The following is a 24728-nucleotide window of genomic DNA, read 5'->3' as shown; positions in this document are numbered from 1 at the left end:
ATGATAATTTAACAAGACTACTTTAGGTAGTGGTGTTTCAGTAAAGGCTACTGCCAAATATAAATTAGAGCTTCTAATTACCTTTAGCCTACTGCCTGGCATTTAAAAGCATGCAGTCATGCAGTCGCCGACCCACTGAGCTGAAATTTTTGTAGTTGGCCGCAACATGCGCGCTTTATTGGTCTGCCTAAATATTTTAAATTAAAATCAAATTTATGGAACGACTTGGTGTGACTTTACTTAAAACAAGGCAGCTGTGATTACTAATGGAGTAGATCAAGCTGTTAATCTTGCAGAAGTATCTTATCCGAAGAATATGTAACGTCGGCCAACTAGCTCACCCGTTGGGTATTTTTAAAAGGCTGAGTGTTCTTCCTGTGAAACACTTGTATTATAAAAAAAATTTTACGAAGAGCGGCTATCTGCAAACCCCAATTCACACTCCCTTACTTTTGTAACTTTTACATCACAATATCACATCATTATTTAGAAAACGTTCTAAAATATTATATGTACATACATATTGTCAAATTAATATTTTTTTCTTTACTTATTTAAAAAAATAATAGGCAATGCCTCTGTTCTCTTCAACAAACCCTTAATGCCATTAATTTTTTTCTTACTTCAGTTTGTCATGTGCACTAACGCATTTTTAGTGACAAATGTAAAAATTGTATTAGAAAAAAAGAATAAAAAAGAAGTCTACCTGTGCGGCTACCAAGTTGAGATAAATATATTTTGGGGTCTCAATTCAACACACTGCTCTGCAATTAAATTTTCACTTCTCCACTTTACAAGCAGTCCACCTCTGCTTCTATAAATTGGCGTAGCAGAAAAAAAGCACGGATAGTTACATTCAAGTTTTAACTAGTTATATATATATACATATATATGTAATTGGTACGTACACCCTTTTTGGGTGTTTGACCGAGTTCCTCCTCCTATTTGTGGCGTGCGTCTTGATGTTGTTCCAGAAATGGAGGGACCTACAGTTTCAAGCCGACTCCGAACGGCAGATATTTTTATGAGGAGCTTCTTCATGGCAGAAATACACTCGGAGGTTTGCCATTGCCTGCCGAGGGGCGACCGCTATTACAAAAACTTTTTCTTAATTTTGGTTTTTCAACGTGATTCGAACCAACGTGCTTTCTGTGAATACGGAATGGTAGTGACGCACTAACCCATTCGGCTACGGCGGCCGATAAATTAAGTAATTACATTTTTATTGAAATAACGAAAATATAAATTTACAGTCAAAGATGACTTCCAGCTCTGTTTCGAGCAATGGAAAATTCGTAAGAAGCTTTGCAGGAATCGAGGAGGGGTGTATGTAGAGTAGCCACACCTTGCATAGAAGATGTTTTAGAAAACAATATTTCTTTAGCCTAGCAGAAAAAAATGCTTAAATTTTTCACAATACTGTAGCGACCAATTCAGCCAAATACGCAATGAGAAGTGTACGTTCATGAAAAGTATTATCGAAAAGCTTTTTTATTTTACTTTGTACAAATAATATTCCTAAAAGATAAAATCTTTAATTCCCTGCCATAAATAAGTTGTATAAATATGTAAGTACGATCGGATAAGATGTTCTAATTTTGTTAATTTGCGAAGCGCTTTTGCTTAGTCATCCAAATAGCTGGGGGTTTACCAATGTTATGCTTTAAACAGCATTGCTGGCAAGCCGGATTGTGACGTCACTTGAAATCGTAATATGTATTCTGTTTTTAAGCTTATCCAATTCTTCGGAAATTTTTCAAGTTATATGGCGGCCTAAAGCTCTCCGCGTTCATCAGCTCTTTTTTGCATTGCATGAATTCCAAATTACAAAGTGTGTATGGTTTGAAAGGAGCGACTTCTCGGGTCAGTTGTGGTTGAAACTCAATAAGAGTAAGACTTGAACGCTCGCAAGTGGATAAAGAGACACGTGACAACATATCATATTGTGTAAAATAAAATAAAATTTAGTGAAACATCGGTAAACCAAATACAAATATAAAAATTAAATACTGGATGCTGGATGCAAAACCCCAAATTTTTTCATACTTTCGGAATAAGGCATCATATCACATTTAGCAAATCTTTGTGTGGTGAGTGTAATGATGATTTTTTAAGAAAAAATATAAATTGAATGCATGAAAGAAGTGATAGTGCGGTGATCTTCTGAGTTTCTGGCGCTTGATTTTGCACGTGTATGCAAACGTAATCTGATATGGTTAACTGTGATGCTAGAACTGAAGATGCTGAACAGCTGACAGAGTGTTTCACAGCGATTAATAAAATTGCAAATTAGTGAAAATATGTAAATAAGAATAATGCATGTATGTATGTGTGTATGGTTGTACCTATATATGTACGTACTCTGCGTATGCAGCTGCAGAATACTTTCATACCGGAAAAGAAATGTATGTGTTGAAATGTGTGTACGAGTGTAATTAAACTGGACTATTTGGCATTGAACCTAAAGTTCTTACCAATATAATCAAATTAGTAAGAAATTTGAAAAATAAAACAGTTTTTGATTTCCAAGTTAAATTTTTACATATTACGAGTAAAATCTGTAATATGCAGAACAAAATTACGAAAGTGGTCTAAGTCACATATTTCTTGTTTCGAGATATTTGAGGAATTGCATTTGAATAAATTAAAACAAATATTTTTACTCTATGCGATCTTTTTATATAGAATTTTATAAATCTTGATTAACCGAAATTTATTATGAATATGAAATTTGGTGTGATTTCATACGAAAATGTTGTTTAAAAGTTGGAATTGATTTAGACCATTTTCTAAATTATATGAATGTTCCATAAATTACTTCAATCAATACTTGGGGCAATAACTTTAATGAAAAAATTCATGAACATTTATTAATTACAGTGCACTCGCGGTAACTCGAATAGCCGCTAAGTCGAACACATTTTTTCCCCTATTGACTACTTTGTAACTCGAACAATATTAAAGCGCTATAACTCGAACAAAAAAACAAATTTATTTGTACACACATTCTTTTCAAACATGTACATTTTGTACATACATACATATGTAATGGTATATGTATATAAATTATATGTATACTAGTGTATTGTCCATATGAATATTTCGACGTTAATATCCCGTTAGTTTTATGGGAACAACATCTTGCATTGACCAAATTGCTTTAAATTTGTCATTTGTAGTGTATCAGTGCACGTGAGTAGAGGATCGTAAAAGGTTGAAGTGTTTAACATTAAAAGTGAGGGCTGAAGTCCTTAACAAAATTAAACGTGGACGTAGTGTTACTTCTCTAGCGAAGGAATATGGGGTAGCCAAGTCCACCATAAGTTTTATAAAAAAGAAAGATAAGGCAATTTTAAAAGCAGTAAACAACACGTTTTTGGGTCCTGGGAAGAGGAGAACTTTAAAAGCTTCTGAGTTTCCTAAAATGGAAGCCGCTTTATACAAATGGTTTCTGTCCCAAAGAAAAAAGAATTACCCAATAAGTGGACTCATCTTGAAAGAAAAAACGAAAGCTTTTCATACCCAGTTGTGTGGGGAAAATTCTACATTTTTTGCCAGTGACGGGTGGTTTCAAAACTTTAAGAAACGTTATGGAGTACGCTTGTTAAAAATTTCTGGAGAAAAACTGTAATCACAGCCAGAGCTGGTAGACCCTTTCAAAATGGCTTTACAAGAAAAAATAAAGGAAATGGGGATATGTGCCGACCAAATCTATAACGCCGACGAGTCCGGATTGTACTGGAAACTTCTTCCTGAGAAAACTTATGTTTCGTTGTCGGAAAAACAAGCACCGGGAAGAAAGTCTGAAAAGCAGCGTTTTACATTTATGGCATGCACTAACGCTACCGGCAACCATAAGCTTAAACTTCTCGTTATTGGCAAAGCAAGAAATCCTCGTGTTTTCAAGAATTTTATCTGTCCGGTGGAGTACAAAAATTCCAAATCAGCCTGGATGACTTCGGCGATTTTCAAAGACTGGTTTCATAATTCGTTCGTGCCGCAGGTAAAATCCAGATTCATTAAAACAATTTTTTTAACCAAGTTAAATGACTCTAATATTTAGGTAAGAAAATATTTGAAAGAGGGGGGACTACCTGAGAAGGCTCTTCTTCTAATTGATAATGCCCCATCACATCCCAACGAAATCGAATTAAAGTCCGAGGATGGTTTAATTTTAACTATGTTTATGCCGCCGAATGTGACACCATTGATCCAGCCAATGGACCAAAATGTAATTCGTATAACGAAACTATACTACAGAAATTTTCTACTGGCTTCCATTTTCAACAATAATTGCGATATAACCGAATCTATGAAAAAAATTAATTTAAGAGACTCAGTAACTTTATTAGATGCAGCTTGGAGTCGGTTAGAAAAGGAAACTGTATCCAAATGTTGGAAAAACATTTTGAGTTTTGATAACTTAGGCGACTCTGATGAAGATAATAGAAGAAAACCAGATAGTAACAGACTCTATTCTTAATAAGCTTAACAATTTAGCCCCACAGGTATTCTGACTGGAATATATGTTTTAAAACTTTTACTTCTTTATGAAAAACATAATTTACAGGTCGAATTTACGCTTCATGATGTTAACAAATGGAATGATGGTGCCGAATTTACCGACACAGAAGAAATAATTGAAACTAGTGATTCTGAGTCTGAGTTTAACAACACAACTGAGACATGTGAGCGGATATCATCTGAGGAGGCAGTTAGCTCTATCAATAAGGTAATTCAGTGGGCCACAACTGAACAAGTAAGCCCCGCAAAGGTTAACACTCTTCAATTGCTACGTGAAAAAGCCATATTCAACATTGCTGCAGGCAAGAAAAGACAAACACACATTACAGCTTTCTTTTCGGCCTTACTTTTCTGTTAAAGCTGACTTTTTTGTGTAACTGACACAAGGACTGCCAAATATTTGATGAAAAATATTGAAACGAATTAATTATTTTAAACATATTCATGTTCATATCCATATGTAAATAAATAAATAAATTTAATTGAAAAAAATCGATATCGAAGACTGTTTTTTTAACATAGCACACTCAATTGATAAGTCGAACAAATTCGATAAATCGAAAAGCGCCTGTTTTAATTAGTTCGAGTTATCGCGAGTGCACTGTATTTAAAAAAAAAAAGGCCAGCCGCACTATGTGCGCATATTTAGAGTGAAACTTCTTAATTTCCGGATTAAATTTAAATATTTTAATAAGGATTGAAATGATTTTTTATATGACACTTCAGCAAAATCAACTTGTATATCACTCACATTCGAAGACACACTCCCAATAACTGGAGAAACAATTGGTCTTTGGACGACAATACTATTGACATCTTCCACCATCTTTTTTCGCTGTCTATATTCACGACACCGCTGAGCGACTGATTTCCTCGTCTTTGTGCATGTAGTTGAGGTCGGATTCATTGGACTTTGCGATGAATTGGCCATCCGGCGCGTCGGCTTGAACGACAATTGTTCTTCCCTCAGTATTTTCAACAGGAACTTGAGTCTGCTCAGCTTGGCGACTCGTTTGTGATAAATATTGATGCAATATGTTACCATCGTCTCTGCTGGTACTGGGTTGTGGATTGTCTGGATTGACTATGGGTAATTCACTTGGCCCAAAGAAATTCGTCGATGATGATTCGTCTCCGATAGTGGCGACTGCATTTCTCAAAGCCTTCTGTCGAGCCCTACATATTCGATTGCGTTGTGCTGCTGTTTGTGCTGGCGGTTTTTCTTAAGTAAGGCACAGTTTTTCCTAACAGTAGCTGTGAACTGTGTAAGATAGATCTTTCATAATCACAATTACTGATATTTAATTTCTTCGTATAGATACTAAATTTGACTAGTATATTTATAAAAATGTGTCAATACATACCTGTTTTTAACTTTTTAACTTCACTTTCACTGAATATATGTATATTTAAATATTATTTAATCATAATTTTGATGAACACGTGGACTACACGACGCGTCGTTTTCTGCGTGTCTAGGCGTCTGGGTCTCCACGCTCCTGTAATATCACGCGCATGCCACCATATGACATACGCCGCGGCGCGCCGTAGGCTGCAGTATATGGCATAGTATTAGCGTATATTGTCTGTGTATACTCTTTAATACGTATCTACAGAGTGGGGAGACGACGCAGCACCGCACAAAGCGGAGAATTGCATGCCGTAGGCTTATACTTCACGCTTCAACTTTTTTTGTAATAAAACACAAACGGTTTGACTTTTTTAACTATCGAGTTTGAACATATACATTTAAGTATGAAATTCGATTTCTTTTGTATGACCATCGCGTGCACGTTTTACGAAGTCCAATCGTTGAACCCAATTTTCGACCACTCTTTTGCATAAATCGGCCGAAATTCCAGTAATTTCGCGTTCAATATTGGCTCTGAGCTCACAAATCGTCGCCGGCTTGTTACTGTAGACCAATGACTTCACATAACCCCAAAGAAAATAGTCTAGAGGCGTCAAATCACACGAGCGCGGCGGCTATTCGACAGGTCCATTTCTGGAAATAATGCGCTCATCGAACTTACTCTTCAACAAATCAATTGTAGCGTGTGCTGTGTGGCTTGTGCCCCCGTCCCGACCACATGTCGTCTACGTCCATACCATTCAATTGCGGCCAAAAATAATCGTTTATCATGTCGCGGTATCGATTTCCCATTCACAGTAACGTGGCGATCGTTCTCGTCAACGAAAAAATATGGGCCAATTACGCCGCCGGCATGTAAACCGCACCAAACAGTGATTTTTTCGGAATGCAACGGTGCCTCATGAATCACGTGTGGATTGCTTTCTGCCCAGTAACGCATATTTTGCTTGTTGACAAAGCCATTGAGCCTAAAGTGAGCTTCTTCACTGAAGATGATTTTTTGGAAAAAATCTGGATCATTTTCGAGTTGATCTTCAGCCCAATTTACGAATCGACGTCGCTTCAAATGGTCAAACGGCTTCAGTTCTTGTGTCAGCTTGATCTTGTACGGATGTAGGCCAAGATCTTTTCGCAAAATTCGCCACAATGACGACACAGAAAAGCCCAATTGTTGACAGCCCATTTCTTGCTCTCACTGGCACCGGAACGTTATGTAGCGAAAACGTAGATACAAATTTTTTCACTAGACGGTCGATTGTCGAACGGGATGGCTTGTTAAATGGACCGTAAAATGGCCGTAATGCTCTTAAAGTAGCAGCAACAGAACGATTATTTTCATAAAAAATTTGCACGATTTGCAATCATTGGTCAAGTGTGTAGCGTTCCATGATGAAATGTATACTAATGAAGTATACAAATGAGAAGCGAAAAATAAAAAATATTGCGTCGTTCGCCCTCCCTATCGGAAAAAGTTTAAGCGCACCTATTGAAAAACGCCTTACATTTCGTGACGGTTTTTCGTAACGCTAGCTCGTGTGTCGCGGCCTTGAAATTATACTCTGACGCGCGTAAAAAAGTTTCACTTCAAAAATTAATCCATTTTTGACTAATCTAAAGAAATTGTATAGCATATTTTGTAAAGTAAAATTTTCAGAATCTCTCACAGGTTCGTTCATGGTATTTTTAGCTCTTCTTGTTGCTGATTATAACCTTGATTTCGTTGAAATAAAATCCAGCTGCGACATTCGTTTTATCGAAAACGTATTTCTTTTTCTAAACTTTCAGGGTTGTATAAGTTTTTTTTTTTCATTTCTATCAACCAAAAATCACAGTTATTCGGTAGAAAATGATGTAATTTTTCTTGCTTATTATTGCATGCTCCGATTTTCTAGTCAGTAAGTTTGTTTTCTTGGTAATTAACTAATTAACTTTCTATATTTTTTGACGAGATTCGTACTGTTTTTTTATACATCAAAATGGGGTTACAAGGTGACAGTAGACGATATTTTGTAAATGCAACATCCATATAAAAACAAAAAGACGATCATTTAAAATAAGTTGGCACTTTTTCCACTTATAAATGTTTTTTTTACTTCACTAAATCTGCAGTTCGATATAGTCAAGGACATTGAACAGTAGCAGTAGAGCAGCTGATTTGATTTTTTCCATTTATTTGGTCTCTAAATTGTCAACTTTTGTTTAAATTACTCTGCACTTTCAGTAGTTGTTTCTAAATTTTGATTATAGGGACCAAAAGCACGAAACAAAACAAACAAAAAATACATTGTTCTTGTTGTTTTAGCTCTACTACTACAACTAGCTTTTCAATGTGCCTTGGATGGAATTGAATTGTTTTGTTGTAAGGATTATGAAAATTCAAAATTTGTATTTTAATACTATTTTCTTTTTATTCGATTGATTTTTTATTGAAAACAAAAACATTGCCATCAAGCAATTTTATAAAATTTGTATTCAATTCAGTGTGATAACAGTATGTTTACAGTGTCTCGTTATACATTTTCATTTGAAAAATTATATTATAAATACACTGTTAAATAACTATAGTACTAGAGCTTATTAATAAGTTTTGACAATTATTTTGTTCTTAATACATTTTTTATGACAATATAGTTCATTTTCTTACAAGAACCAGATAAATCTCAGTTTTACACTTTGTGGTAGTTTCAAAAAAATTCAACAAATTTTCATTATTTCACACTTTTCAATCAGAATTTTTCGAAAACTTTCGGTACGCAGTTTATAGCCCATTGAATTTTATAATAATAAGTGCAAGATTCAAGTGGCTCAATAATCGCATTCATTTTTGACAATGTTTTGCCTACCGTCTTTTGCATATAATGCATGCGCTCAACATTTTTTATATGGAAGAAAACACTCAACATCGAATGCAAAAAAAAATAAAAAAATACTTATACATGTAAACAGTGACTTGGAACTCGTTATTTAACCTGAGAACAAAAACTCTGCAATACAATGAACAAAATATACATTTTTTTAAGAGATAAATAGTGTCGTGCCTACAATAGATACAACTACATATTATCGTAAATTGGCAATCTCTAATACTAATAATAACAATGTATGCTAGGGTGTCTTAACAATATTATGGCTTTTAATGTGGAAGTCCAATACTTAAAAAAAGGAGTAATTTGACAGGCAACAAACTATTTCGTAGATAACAGACAAGATTCTCGTAATTTTTTGCAATCAGACACTTCAAAAAGCGATTTAAAAAATACTGTATTTCCTTCCTTAATTAGTTTATTGCCAATTTGTTATTGCTAGTGTTAGTTAATCGACTATGCGCGATCTAATAGATAACAATACCAAATTTTAAGCGTCATGTTCAGTAGTTTGGAGGTCAACTTGAGCTGAGAACATAGAAAACTCAATAACTCTAATCTATACTTAATATCTGAGTAAACCATCTGGCAGCAGTAAAGTATGCACTCATGTGATTTCAGTCTGCAGTACCCTACGGAAGGTATGGGTGTCAACCATAATAAAGCAAGACATATAATGGCTGACGGGTGCCCGGTGGAATTTGTTTGAAAGGCTTCTGCTACCTCGGCGCACTATCACGACAGACGACGGAAGATGAAGATGCCAACTGCCAACGTCTATACAAAACGAGTGCGGTGTTCGAGTGAATGCATATAATATGGGCAAGTTCGCAAATCTCCTGGCGCTCTACACTGCCAATATTCAGCTCATGTATGAAGTGAGTATTGTTGTACGAAAGTGAAACATGGCTGATACGGTATATACCTATGAAGTGAGACTCTCAGGGCCACGCACTTTCCGAGCAGCGCTTCAATTCTCATGAAGAAGCCAAAAAATTGTTCGATGATTGGTTTGCGGCCAAAGACGGCCAATTTTTTTTGCGCGGCATCCACAAATTGCCTGAGAGATGGGAAAAATGTGTCGCTAGCAATGGCTATTATTTTGAAGATTAAATTTGTAACCATTTTTTGTTAATAAACGTTTGAAATCGAAAGAAAAATTCTCATTTCATAGGTATACACACACCATCTTTCGTCAACAAATGCCTCCGCATCATATGTAGAATATTCTGGCCTAACACTGTCAGCAACGACGCATTTTAGAGATCGGCAAATGAGGTCACTCGTTTGGGAAACCACCAGATAGCATCACGAGGATGGCAATGGACTGGAACCCGATGGAGAGCAGAGATCGGGTCGGCCAAAAAATACTTGTACTTGGAGAAGGTCGATGTTCCGCGAGATAGGAGGTGCAGATATCACATGGGACGGCGCAAAAACAACAATTCAGAACCCTGTATGATGGAAGAGAAAAAAAGAACACGTTTTGGCACAGTTCTACGTCTACTAGGGTTGTCATTGTGGAAGCTCATATTTCGCGCTTTATTAGCGAAATTAGTACGTTCAATATAAATTTTGTTTTAATAAAATATTCTACCCCATATTAAATATTGTACCCAATTTTTTTATGAAAGTTAATACAGAAATTGAATTATATACATATATAATTGGCACTTACACTCATTTGGGTGTTTGCCCGATCATATGTGTGGCGTGCGTCTTGATGTTGCTCCACAAATGGAGGGACCTACAGTTTTAAGCCGACTCCGAACGGCAGATATTTTTTTATGAGGACCTTTTTCGTCGCAGAAATTCTCTCGGAGGTTTGCTACCCTGCCGAGATTGTCACACACCAACCCATTCGGCTATGGCGGCCGCCGTATATTTATAGAAAATATCAGTTTGATTTGCAGAAAGTGATTTAAAATATGTTTAAGATCCCTCTGTAGTAGGTTGTCTTCTATTCTAGGTAAAAATATTTGTGTTTGTGTTTTTTATCACAATTCAACAACTTCCGGTATGCAATATTTCACTTTCGCAACACGTTTCTAATTTATGGAATAATAAAGGCATTAGGCAATTCACAACCAAGTGCAAACAACCTGCTGATAAAACGATAAAATTTATATACTTGTCGGCATAATTTTACAAATGCACTGAAGTCTCTCAATTTGCACTTGATTGTGAATTGCCCTATTGTATGTCTGTGAGGTACCCACTTAAACATCACACTCTTATAATGCAGAATTAAGCTATATAAATATCGGAGTGCACTTGAAATTGTTTATAGATTGCAGATGACACTTAACAAAATCAAATCACTTAACATGCGTACTATCTAAAATTACCGGCTTTCCTAATCGAAATAACTTAAGATTTTCTGATAAAGCGCCTTAAGCGGACCTATAGAAGTGAGCACTAGTGACACAAGGGTCACCACTTGCAACACCCTGATAAACGACCATAAAATATTGTAATGGAAGAAATCGTAGCCGTAGTATTGTGCCAGCAATGCGGTTAGAAATGTGCCAAATCCCACTAAATTGTGAAAGCCCTTGTTAAACAATGGACTCAGTATGCGACGTAGATAAGTTGAGAATAAGGCACACAAGCCCGACAGCATACTGATCAGGCAAAGTATAAATGCAGCGAAACCTGAAGAGGAAAAATGTGGTTTTATTAGCTGATTTCTTTTATTCCATAGCTACTTACCTAATCTATTATGGACTTGGTCCATTTTGAATTTCACTATTACTATCATAACGAGGCAACCGGCTACACCACAACCACCGCCCAGTGTGAGCAGCAGCCAATGAATGGTGGTTTTTGTTTTGCGCCTGAAACCATTTGTTAATGGATTAATGTTATAATGGCACATTATGCCCTCGGCCATCAGTAGGCTGAACTGTAAAAGATAGTCAATGCAATAAAGAAATGAATTTAAAATTTGAAATATACTTATTATTAAGGGGGAACACCACTGTGAAAATTCAAAAAAATCGATTTTTTTTGCATAAATTGTTAGTATAACTACTCAACAAAATGTGGTCAAATTTTTAAAGCGAAATTAGCTTTATTCCCGATTCTATGTGCACTTAAGTGAGCGTCCGTCGGCTCGGCCCCGTAGCGCTTACCGATGCTATATTTCAAACGCGTTCTTCTCGAAACGACTTTTTTTTGATACGGTGGCAATGATTTCTCGAAGACTAATGAACCGATTTTAATTTTCTTTTTTTCAAAATTTTTGTTATCGCATTGGCTATCGTTGTACGTAGCCGATTTTCAAAATTTTGAAAAAAACTATTTTTTTTGTGCCTGTTGAAAATCAAAAAAATGGTGAAAAACATACATCAAAATTCAAATCACCACCATTTTGTCAAAAAAAAAAAAAAAAAAAAAAAAAAAAAAGGGCTATGTACAACGATAGCCACTATTGTGTAGATTAATAAAATGTTTGGGTATTTGATTTCAGATGATTATTCATTGCTGTATCGCTGCCACCAGATGACGTCATTTTTTTTAACTCGTTACGTTTATTTACACAGATTTGTCAATTTTCAATATTTTTTAATAAAAATTTACATCAACATAGTTTAATACATATGTATGTATATAATAAATTGCCTTTTGTCCGATCCTCGAAAATTCATTCCTACTTGCAAAAAAAAAAAAATCCCAAAAATCGACTATTTTTTTACCCTTCACAGTGGCGTTCCCCCTTAATTGACCAAATCTCTGGTATGGTAAGTTATACAATACGTCCATGTTGCTTTATATGAAAAAAAAAGCATTTTGATAAACTTTGGTTGATGAATTTGAAAGGGTTTATTAGGTGAAGTAAAAAATTCTTAATGGTTAATTTCGACGGTGAACATAGTTAAAATTATGCTTATGCAAATTGTCCCGAACAGATTTCTGTCTAATCTTCAATTCCTTGGCTATCAAGTAGCAGTTCCAACCCGACAACTTCCATGATTTTATGAACATTTTCAACATGTTACGGCTTTTTTCACCTTTGTACCGTATTTGTATTAAACAATATATTGAATTATCTTTGTTATTACCAGAGTTTGCATTAACCACTTTGCATCCAAGAATGATAGATTTACTCTTTAACTATGGTGAAAAAGAAAATTGTGAAGGGAACTTTGGCTGCCACGTCACTTGGAGATTCGGCAGCCGAATACTGCACGATCATTTCACATGCATTCACACTCTCGTTCAACCAGTCGTTGTTCAGACGGCAACGAAGTGTTATTGGTTGATTTTTTTCGTAACCAACACAATCTGAGTTATTTTGTAAGCACATCTCAGATGACGTAAGCCCACCAGCTGATTCTGTCAAATTCGCTGAGAGTTCAATAACACTGATTGAATTAGCACATCTCTAAAATTCTCTTAGCAAATTTAATTGCACAATTTATTTCTCAGGAAAGCACAGATCAGATGGATTTTCATTTCTCCTACGGCCCCAGTACAATAGACGCAGCACGCAGAAAGTCCTGAGGACTCCACGCCAAACTTATAGCAGTGCCCGGTAAATTGGACGATTGGCAGTAATGCAGTAAAGTTGGGTTTACTATTTAATCCCCATTGCCGTAGTTTTGGCGACCTTTCAGAGAAGGAACTGTTGAGCACTTTATCTGTAAATATCCGTGCTTGGCAGCCACACGATTAAGGTCACTGGGTGCTCCTTTCTTTGACAGCCTCAGGCAGGGGTCCAACCCATCAAATTTCTCCGTTAAATCGGCAGCTCTGGTTGGCTGTAGATGTCTACCCGTTGAAGGTCTCATAATGGTATCAAAACGGCGCTTTAGTGCTACTTGGGGAGTGCCAGTCTGGTACGTCAACCACATCGCAGATCACTTTCTATGTTATAAAATCATGTATACATAAGTACATATATGTATATACTTACATATGTACATACATATATGTATGTATATACGCAAATTAACAAACGTATACTCGTATTTCCGCTTAAGAGTTTTATTTTAGTATGCACTTTTTAATTTTGAGTAAGGCTTTACAGGTTTAGGTTAGCCTGGTTGGCAATAAGCCACACAAAGACCTTTTGGTCCCTAGCGATACCAGATGGAGACCGACCTCTATGTATACCGAAATGTCAGCGCTTTTGGCGAATCTAAGCAGCGCTGGGAGATCCGCTTTTGAGACGTCCTCCAGACCCTCAAACAATGGGGCTTCCGCGCATTTTAAACGCGTTTTTAATAATGCCGGACAAACGCACAGAAGGTGTTCTAAAGTTTCCTCAACATCCTCTCTGCATTTCTTGCATTTGTCCGTGTTAGCAATCCCTATCTTGTACGCATGTGCAGCCAATAAATTACGACCTGTTAGCATACCTATGATAGTTCTGCATTCCTTTCGCGAGAGCGTAAGACCGAATTGAGTCAGTTTTTTGTCGTTAGTTCTACACATAACTTTTGCTGTTTTGCATGCGGTCAGATTAGTCCACCTTCCACTAACTTTTTCATGTAGTCGTCCATTTCATTGTATATTGTATTTAGCGGTTTTGGTGTGTCGTTCTCTTTTTCAAATGGTAGTCTAACAGTACTCTTTGCTATCTCATCTACTATTTCGTTCCCCATAATGCCTCTGTGACCAGGCACCCAATAGATATGCAGCCTACTGTTTGCGGCTAGCCTTTCTATGGCCTCCCTGCTCCGTCGAACATTTTTGGACTTAATACAATATGAGTTTATTGCTTTTATTGCTGCTTGACTGTCCACGTATATATTAATTGTTGAGTTCTTTCCTGTTCTTGTGTAGACTAGCTCAGCGGCTCTCTCCACAGCAAACACTTCCGTTTGGAAAATACTGCTGTGGTCTGGCAGCTTGATAGGCTGCCTTATCCCAAGTTTTGAGCAGTAAATACCCGCTCCCACTCCATCTAAAGTTTTAGAGCCGTCTGTATAGATGTGAAAAGTCCTATGACCAGGCTTCATGCCTTTGTGCCATCCCTCCTCTTCAATTGTAGTACGAAACCTTCTCTCCCAATTAAAGTACAGGCTTTACAGTAGAAGCTATTAAATATTGAGCAGTGTGGACAGTGTGTCGACGCAAACAAACTGGGTATTTCGCGGAATATATCAAGTGATTAATAGTAATAATAAAAGCTTTCTTTTAAATCACAAAAGTACACACGGACAATGCAAATCTAAATTTTTTATTGCTAAGGTTTTCGCTTGCCGATACTTCAAAGGTTTTGAACCTTTTCCTAAATAAAAAAAAATTGTTTAAAAAAACTAAAAAACACGTATTCTACTTTTTAGTTCGATTAGCAAAAAAGCGTGTTTTTTAGTTTTTTTTTTAACTATTTTTTATTATTAATGAAAATTATTGTTATCATTGCAGTCAGTGAATTAATGATTCGATATATTCGTGTTATATTATATTTAATTCCTTTCTTATCGACTGTGAGTCTAAAGCTATTCAGTTATCGGCCGTGATAAAGAAGTAATCGGGATGAAGAACTTATTTCATCGAGGGAGCCTGAGAAACGGCTACCCCACTCCTTAACAAAATTACATCTTATATGAAAATTATTTCATCTTATATGAACATTGAATAGAGTAAATTTGCGTGTATGAGACTTGTAGTATCTACGCATGTGTAAAGACTATACAAAGTGTGAATGCAACTACCCTGAAAATGTTTTAGCCTTCTATTCGTACTGCAGTGCCGCGTGCCCGAGCAAGTTCGAATTCGAAAGAGTAAGTCGTAGACTCCCGAAATCAGTAAGAGTAATTCGGAGAGTGCAGGCATGCGCAGACCGCGCGTTAGCTCTGTCTTTCTTACTCTTCTACAGAAGATCTATAGTAAAACAAGAAAATATTAATCCTGGCAATCCTAATAAGGATAATGGAAAACTTTTTTCAAATTATTGCATTGTCATCGGTCCTTGATAGGTGTGCAAAATTCCAAGTCGATCAGATTTTTAGAAGCCAGTGAAAATTAATCTCAAAGATTCTGTTACATACATACATACATACATACAACCCGACCTAATAAAAGTGTGTTAAAAATGTTAATTTTTGTGCATTTCACGTTTTTCCAACCAGAATTAAAAAAAGAATTTCCGTTTTATAATTAAATAAATAAAAAAAAATCAGATTTTTACAATAAAAATTAGATTTTTATAAATTCATTGTTTTACTGATATAACTACTAATATAACTTTTTTCAGTTGTAGTTTCAACAGCCTACCGAAACTGAAAATGCTACGGACTTACAGTCGCGTGAAAAATAAAAGAGATTCCATGTTTCATAGAAATACGAGGAAAACGAATATTATTAACTATTTCTGAATCGAGTTTTTATTCAGAAATTTTTACACTTTCTGCACTCGCGCACACATTGGCATCTAGGAGTAAACCACCGAAAGCAAAAACCAAAGACATGTAAAACGAATGGAAGAAAAATAAATCAACTGGCCAATCATTATGCAAAGACCAAACAAATTATGGTCCTAAATAATTATTAAAAAAATACGTATACGTTTTAGTTTAGAAATAATCGTCTCCGGATGATTATTGATGATTTTTATTAATTGAGAAACCCTTGAACTAAAAACAGGCAAAAATTAACAATCGAACTGTTACTGGATCATTTTTATATGAGCAGACCTAATTTTAAAGGAAGTTGTTAGATATTTAATTTTTTTTTTATTGAAAATAGGAGTGACGCGGTCCTTTTTGGAATTAAAACTGATACTCGAATGAACTTTGGTCTTGACTATTCACTTACTAGATGCATTGAGCCAAGTATAAAAAACACGAGTACACCAAATTTATGCCACCAGTTTGGTCCGAACTAAACACTGTTTTATTAATTATTTTTCGTTTGAAATCATTCAAAATATGATAGTTCGCGTACTTCATCGAATGACAGGCAAATTAAAATATCCAAATTATTTTCATATCAACCTACCCCGATGGTCACAAGAAAGGCATGCAACTCCATAGTTCCCATGCCTTTGTAAATGCATATCCAAAACATGTAAATCGTCACAAAACCGATACAAGCTTGATTTAAAACCCATATAAGGATCTCAAGTCGTTCCAAAATTTTGGCCCATATTGAGCTCTCTCCAACTTTGGTATCTCCTGCAACCATTTGTAAGCAAATATTTCACTTTGCTCTTTATAGTAACTGTATTTTTTACTTAATATAATAAAAAGAAATTAAAAATGTCTGCACGTTTGAATCGATTTTTAAGCAGCAACTCCGAACAGCAACCGTTATTGCAGAAAGTTAATTGACTTCTCGCCTCCTGCAGAAGCATGATTGCTATTAATATCTTACCATATTTACATACTTATATGTGCATACATATTTCTGTCTGCTCACGTATGCGATTAATTGTAGTCTTCGATTAAATCACAATAGATAGAATAGATATTAAATATCAGTCAGGCATTTATGTACTTAATGTCCAAATATTCATTATTTCTTGGCCCGCCTCGCGATTGGTCAGGTGTACCGCTTATCAAAGACTTTGAAGATACGCTGTTGCACAAAAAATTAAATACAAAACATATATGTATGTATGTATGTACGTGTTTGTATATTAGCAATAAAAACATATTGACACTGTGAATATAAACAAAAAGCTGTAACCTACAAGCACGAATAATAGACAACAGTTATATGTGTTAGGATTAAGCCAATTTAACTTATTAATGGATTAATTCTCAAAAAATAACTAGCGAAAATGGAGCCATGTGAGCGTACCATAACTCGTATTATGCCTACCCAGTAAGCGCAATTCTCAACCTTTGACAACAATTTTGCTGCTTAAATTGATAAAAATTATTTTCATTGAACTCTGAAACTCAAAATCAATCTGTATTTCACTTGGGATAAAAAAATAAATAATTGGGGCGTACACTTCTGTTAGGTGTTTGGCCGAGCTCCTCCTCCTATTTGTGGTGTGCGTCTTGATGTTGTTCCACAAATGGAGGGACCTGCAGTTTCAAGCCGACTCCGAACGGCAGATATTTTTATGAGGAGCTTTTTTATTGCAGAAATACACTCGGAGGTTTGCCATTGCCTGCCGAGGGGCGACCGCTATTAGAAAAATGTTTTTATTAATTTTGCTTTCACCGAGATTCGAACCAACGACCTCTCAGTGAATTCCGAATGGTGATTACGCACCAACCCATTCGGCTACGGCGGGATAGATTTGTGAAATCTCGTATGTGCTAACCAGAGCTGCAGTGGATACACGTCAGCCCGTTACTCGCTGTCAAAATTAGAACACATTTAATCGCATGAAATTGCACAGAATTGCGGCGGGGACGGTTTTCTTGCTGTCGCTTATTTTTAAGGAGGGAAAATATTTAAATTCATTTCTATTTTCTCCGCAAAATATCAATAATCTCGAAGGAAGTTCTTTTTATGTAACAATGAGCTTTAACGAATGGCTTCACAAATATAGCAAACGAAAAGTTTTCACTACAAAATTAATTTTATTGTATTTACAAAATGTCCAACGAGAGTAGATCAGCTCTGCGCTCCCGTTATACCATTGCCCGCTGTCCATTGCAATTCTGTTTGGGACATAAAGATAGTTTTCTCATCTATACAACAAAATTATGTCAGAAATTCGCAGTCGTATTTCCCACTATAATCGGGGAAAACCCCTTAATTACAATGGGTTTAAAACACATTTTTCAGCCGAAAAAAGTTACATCCATTTATATCTAATATATATACATATTTTTTATTACAAAAGGCGTTACACCATTGCTTTTAAAGAAATCGAAAGCAACATTTCGAGCTAAAAACTTTAACTCTTTGAATAAGAAGAAAAGAATTTCTCGAGTGCATTTTTTATTGATGTGTACACGAGTAATTGCAAGTATGGTGAAAAAGAAAATTGTGAGGGGAACTTTGGCTGCTACGTCACTTGGGAGATTCAGCCGAATTCTACACGATCATTTCACATGCATTCACACACTCCTCAAATCAGTCGTAGTTCAGACTGCAACGAAGTGTCATTGGTTGATTTCTTTCGTATATGACTAACACATTCTTAGTTTTTTCGTAAATAAACCGATTCATAACCCCTGTTACGGTCAGCCTATCAGCTGATTCGCCGAAATTCTGTCTGCTAAATAGCACTGAGTAATGCCAAAAAATGACACTGCGAATGAAAATATTGATTGACTGCACAACATGAATGAGCACAATGAACGATTAATTATGTACGAGGAACTATTATTCTTAGTTTGATTCTGATTACTTGTGCATCGATAATTCTGTTACAAGACTTGATGTTAGAGGGATTTTAAACTTAAAATGACTCTTTTTGCCCTCATTTTTCCTCAAATGGTGAATAAATTCCCCAAATCAAAACTAAGCACTTGAAAACTAAGAAAGTGCTTTGAGTTCAAACTATTTTCAATCAATATGAGCTTTATCAAACCTAAATGCTTGCTGGGTATATGAAAATAGTAACACTTAGTGTATGTATCTACAGTCTATCTAATAGAAGCGTAACCGGCAAAATTGAAAATAAGAGGTCCGTTACAAAAAAAAAAAAAAAAAAAAAAAAAAAAATTTAATTTAAATAGGTCTATCCTTTTCACAATACGCGTTTTTTTTCGCTGTTAAATAAAACAGTTTTCTAATAGCGGCCCCCCCTCGGCAGGCAATGGCAAACCTCCGAGTGTATTTCGGCCATGAAGAAGCTCCTCATAAAAATATCTGCCGTTCGGAGTCGGCTTGAAACTGTAGGTCCCTCCATTTGTGGAACAACATCAAGACGCACACCTCAAATAGGAGGAGGAGCTCGGCCAAACACCCAAAAAGGGTGTACGCGCCAATTATATATAGGGTGGGCCATGTAAAATTTGCTTTCTGAATCGGCTATAAAAAAACTAATCAATATTTTTTCAAACTTTTTTTCTTATTTTGAGGATTGAACATTGTCATTTATGAATGAAAAATAATATCGTTCAAATGACTGCCACGACTGGCTTTGCAGTAGGCCATTCGATCAACCCAATTTTTAAGCACATTTTCGATTGTTTGGGCTCTATTTCATGAATGGCAACTTCGATTTCGTGTTTTAAAGCATCAATCGGCTCTGGATGGTTCGCATAGCATTTGTCCTTAACGGCTCCCCACAAAAAATAGTCCAACGGGCTTAAATCACAGCTCCGAGGCGGTCAATTGATATCGGAATTCAAAAACGGTAGGCAAAAGTTCGAGTGTAACTTTGACAGTGTAGCAAGTTGCACCGTCCTGTTGAAACCAAATGTCATCCTCTTCAATTTTTGGAAACAACTCGTTGAGCATGTCACGGTAACGCTCGCCATTTACTGTAACCGCGGCTCCTCGCTCATTTTCGAAAAAAATAAAATGGCCCGATGATGCCGCCAGACCAAAAACCGCACCAAACAGTGACTCGTTGTGGATGCATTTGCTTCTCAACAGTAACGTGTGGATTTTGTGAGCCCCAAATCCGACAATTTTGCTTATTGACGTAGCCACCGATGTGAAAATGAGCTTCATCAGAAAAGAAGAAGAAGACTCACCACTTTGGAAATAGGTTTTCAATATTTCCCAATTTTGTTCAAGCGTCTAGCGTCCCATTTCGTAAATGTCAAACCTTTAAGTAAATTATGAACACATTTGACATGTCATTTGTGTTACCATTCTCAAAAAAGTAGGTGGTTCAAAAAGCAAACGCTATATGGGTCACCCTGTATATGTATATAAACAAAACAGTTTATTGTAAACTGTCTCTTAACTCTTAAAAACCAAGAACGGATACTCGTAGGTAAAAAGTTTGTACGAAAGAAAGTGTTTGACATAATTGTTCGCCAAACTATTATTTTAAGATTTTAATTTATAAAGCCATACAAAATTTTTTGTTAAACTTCTACTAAAGTTGTTCAGTTTCTGTTTTTTGTTTTTCATCTCCAAGCTACCAGAAAAATATTTGAAGGCACCAAAGTTTAACAAATTGGAAGACATCTCAACAGTGGGCTAGCAATGTCTCCTTAAATCCGCAATAGGAACTCCATCTTTTAAACCGTATTGTGGAGAATAATTCATCGAAACTTGTCAGATTGCACTCTGCAAAACTTATGTTGTATCCCTATTCAAAAAAAATGTCCTTGGAATTCTATGAGACTACTAATTTCAACTACTGAATGCAATGTTGATATTTTTTTCGATATCTGTATGTGGTTCGAACTCACCGAGAACGGGTAGATTATGCACCATGTGCCGACCTATTCTTTACTCATTGTGTTAGTTTTTTGTGAAATAAAGTCATTCCAATGGTGGTACTCACCCTAAAGCTTGGATTTCGCACTTTTTCCTTATTTCTCAATATGAAGTTGTGCCTTGGTATATTCAATATGAAGTTGTGGCGGTGTACAGAAAGCCAAGGAAGCAACAATCGCGGTATTTAATGGGCTAACTTTCAGTCGAGATTGTTGCGAAGGTCCATATACATAAATATTTTGTGATTTTTTTTTTGCAATTTGTGTAAATTAATTTATTTAATTAAAATATATTCCCAAAATATAAACGTCTTGGATTTTTAAAGGCCGATTGAGGAGAATAGTCCTAATTAAGATTCTTGCACACCTTTTAAAAATCTGGAAATGCCTAGTAAAAATGTCACTACATAAATGTTGTAAAACTGCATAAGAGCGCTATCGGCCTGGACTCATTATTATTTATGTACATTACTTACATATGTCAATATTGATCTTGTCGTCTGCTGCTGATAAATAAATATTTAGTTAAGTAATACCAAATAGTATAATTTACAACGATTTCGAATTCGAGCGAAAGCAATTCTTGTGAAAAAGCTTGATGTTGTACTATACAGCGATAGCAGGCAGGTGTAAGCGTTTGAAATGCGGAACAAGTACTTGTCATAGCAGCTCTTGATTTGATTGCCTTGATTGCCTAAGAATGGATAAGTGCTTTGGGATTTACAAGGAGCAAAAAAAAATGTGTATCAATTGCACTGAAACAAAAATGATAAACATTCCACATCTTTTCAACACCGATTATATACAGGGTGGGCTAAATAAGACCTACTAATGCTACTACTACTACTAGCAGTATGCACAGTGGCTCCATCTTGTTGAAACCACAAATTAGGATACTGCTCCGCCATTGGCCGCAAAAAGTTTTCAATCAATGTTCTGAAATCGATTCCGGCGTTTCTTATCATTTTCGAAGAAATAAGGACCGATAACTTTAGTGGCCATAACACCGCACCAAACAGTACATTTAGATGGGTGCAACTGATGTTGGTGTGTTGCCCTTGGATTTTCAGAGCCCCACATAACCATTTGTTGACATAACCATTTAAATGGAAATGCGCTTCATCCGACATCAAAACATTATTGCCGATATTTACGCTGCGTTAATCTTCGCTTTATTTGACTCGTATATGCTTTGGATGACGTTAATTACGCGCTATCACTGGCAATGCTCATTCACCTTCTGTCTCTAGTAAAGATCAGTTTCCTTTTGATTTTGCTTTTACATGTATGGATATTCATACATACATAGATACATATGCATGTGCATATGTGCGTTGGTGCCAACATTAGCGTGGAATTAAAAGCATACACAATCAATGTTTATGTTTTTGAAATGAAACTTCTTAGGCGTTGATGGACGAGCGAGAATAAAGAGAAACATTTCAAGGCCATGCAACGTTTTGGGAATTTTCGTTCCGCGAGAGAGAAAAAAAGATATAACGTAGAAGAACGTAGGCTATTCACGTCTCCCGTTTGTGCGGTCCTTCGTCTTCTCTCCCACTCCTACGCTAAGGCTCTAGTCTAAGTCGTACGACGTTACTCGTATTGTGGGAGCAAGAGAGAACCACCTATACATTATATACAAGGCGTTAGAATGTAACAGAGAGAGAAAGAGAGTGGCGCGTAAACGTGCAGCACTAACACCATAATATGATACTATAGTAGAGTGAAAGAGAGCAACATATTGTTAGAATAGGATAGATAGTATTGCGCATGTGCGTGCCTTGTCTATGGGCGTTATAGTGTTAGACACTATATGCGCGGACGGCTCTAACGCCACACTAATACATCGGGGCGAGAGAGAGCAACGTGTAGTTAGAATACGACAGATCGTATTGTGCGTGCTGTGGCAATAGGCGTTGACGACAGACGCTATATATACGCAGTTGATATACCACTTGTATTATTTTTGTAAATTTTGTCTGTTTGAATTCTCTGCAAATGTTGTGAATTTATTTAGATATATATTCTTTCTCTCTCTCTCTCATTCTCTCTCGGGTCTCTCTCTCTTTCTTTGCCTGCCTTGAAAGTTTCACTTCTGTTATGTGTACTACGCTACACGCACTCTTTTTTTCCGCGATCGTCTATGTCCACAGAACGAAAATTGTTCAGACCTATATTTCTGGGTAATCTATCCCATATCTATAATCCTACCCTATCTATCCTATATACATATACCAACGTCTTCGTAATCTATTCGTCGTTCCATATACAATATTTATAGAATTTCGTCTTGGACGAAAGCAACCGCATCAATTCGCAGAATCTACATCAATTCAGCCCCAACAATTTCTCTTAGAATTTCTGCAATTGTTGCTATCTCGCAGATGCGTCTTAACTTTGATGCCATAGTTGTTTAAATACCAGGAAAACGTAATTATACCGCCAAGTGCCTGTGCCGAACTATTTTGGGTGATGAAATTCTCTGTTAAACAGTTTTAGCGCGTCATATAATTAGTAATCAAAAAGCACATTGCAAAGCACTACTTTTCTATATACCCATGAGTGTCTAAATATTTATCTATAATAGCGAAATCTGCTGATAAACACACTTTTGGCTGATATGTATGTCTCCAATTTTTATTTCAGCGTCAGTGCTTGTGAAACTGCGGCGAACTCTAAACGTTGCGGAACGATTGTACCTGGAGCCAAGCAAAGACTGAGCAAGCAATTGGGCATCATGGTCATAAGCAGCTATACTTGGAATCTTGTCAATCAATGCTTCATTTTGGCCATAACGACTTTTATGTCGGTCAAATGCGCTGAGATGAAATTCAAAAAAACCGCCACGCACGCCTTCCTCTGCACGCTTGGGGTGAGTGAATCCGTGTTTATAAAATTACACTAATACATTCGTAATTTTAACATTTTTGTAGTTTGTTTTTCTCTCGGCGGAAGGCATGATGGTGCGGGCGAACAACAATTGGCTCACACGTTCGTTGCATCCAGACACAAAAACCACAATACACTTTTGGCTGCAACTGACTGGCGGCATTTTAGGGGTTGCCGGCACACTGCAGAAGTCGTTGCCAAAGGAACACCACTTTCGCTCATGGCATGGAAAATTGGGTAAGTGTTTACTGCAGAGTACTTCGTCATTTTGATTAGAGATCTATAGATATTTGTCCTTTTAGGCTTGGCTGCATGCGTGTTCTTTGTCATAAACTGTCTTTCCGGCGCATTGGGTTTATATTCGTGGAACTACCGCCAGTACGTGTCGCCATCAGTTAATGATTTCATTCATAATTTTCTTGGATTGTTAACGTTTGTTGTAGCCATGTTGGCGCAATATACCGGCTATAACACGGGATTCTTTCGTCGAAACTTGAAAGAACATGAAACGTTTTTCAAATACTTGACGGCAGCTATCTTGGTGCTGACTACCTGGGGACCACTAACGATCTTCCTGGGCAAACTATTTTAGATCTTTATTTAAGTTGTTAGACATTCAATATAGAAGTGTGCGTGTGAATTTAGTAATAAAGTGCAAGTATTTTTGTAATTCTTGTGCGGTCTTTGTTTTGGTATTTGAGGTAAGTTTATATGTACGGATGATTCAGACAATTTCATTTAATTTTACCCTCCTACATACAATTTTAGGAAACTATACAATAAATCTGAGGCCCTGTGTTCCTTCTATGAACCACG

At 36.3% G+C, this 24728-nt stretch overlaps 2 protein-coding genes across 3 annotated transcripts; one reads left to right on the top strand and one right to left on the bottom strand.

Moving 5' to 3' along the window:
- Positions 1-1461: 1461 nt before the first annotated feature.
- On the top strand, positions 1462-24582 carry LOC129247144 (uncharacterized). Of its 2 annotated transcripts, none has more exons than XM_054886097.1 (4): positions 1462-1568; positions 23670-23895; positions 23957-24149; positions 24215-24582. In XM_054886097.1, the coding sequence occupies exons 2-4, from the start codon at positions 23761-23763 to the stop codon at positions 24502-24504; spliced, it is 618 nt and encodes a 205-aa protein (XP_054742072.1). In that variant the 5' UTR covers positions 1462-1568; positions 23670-23760; the 3' UTR covers positions 24505-24582. The 2 variants fall into 2 exon arrangements, with proteins under 2 accessions (XP_054742072.1, XP_054742071.1); XM_054886096.1 differs by lacking the exon at positions 1462-1568 and adding an exon at positions 1861-2090.
- LOC129247143 (uncharacterized) lies at positions 10747-16896 on the bottom strand. Its single transcript, XM_054886095.1, has 3 exons — positions 16711-16896; positions 11473-11665; positions 10747-11415 (listed from the first exon to the last, which is right to left on the bottom strand). Exons 1-3 carry the CDS (start codon positions 16894-16896, stop codon positions 11117-11119), a joined length of 678 nt encoding a protein of 225 aa, XP_054742070.1. The 3' UTR covers positions 10747-11116.
- Positions 24583-24728: the final 146 nt, after the last annotated feature.

Source organism: Anastrepha obliqua, chromosome 5 (assembly GCF_027943255.1).
Source record: "Anastrepha obliqua isolate idAnaObli1 chromosome 5, idAnaObli1_1.0, whole genome shotgun sequence".
In the NCBI taxonomy this organism is placed as follows: domain Eukaryota; kingdom Metazoa; phylum Arthropoda; class Insecta; order Diptera; family Tephritidae; genus Anastrepha; species Anastrepha obliqua.
Note: the sequence above shows the minus strand (reverse complement) of the source record. Positions and strands in the feature narration are given on the sequence as shown.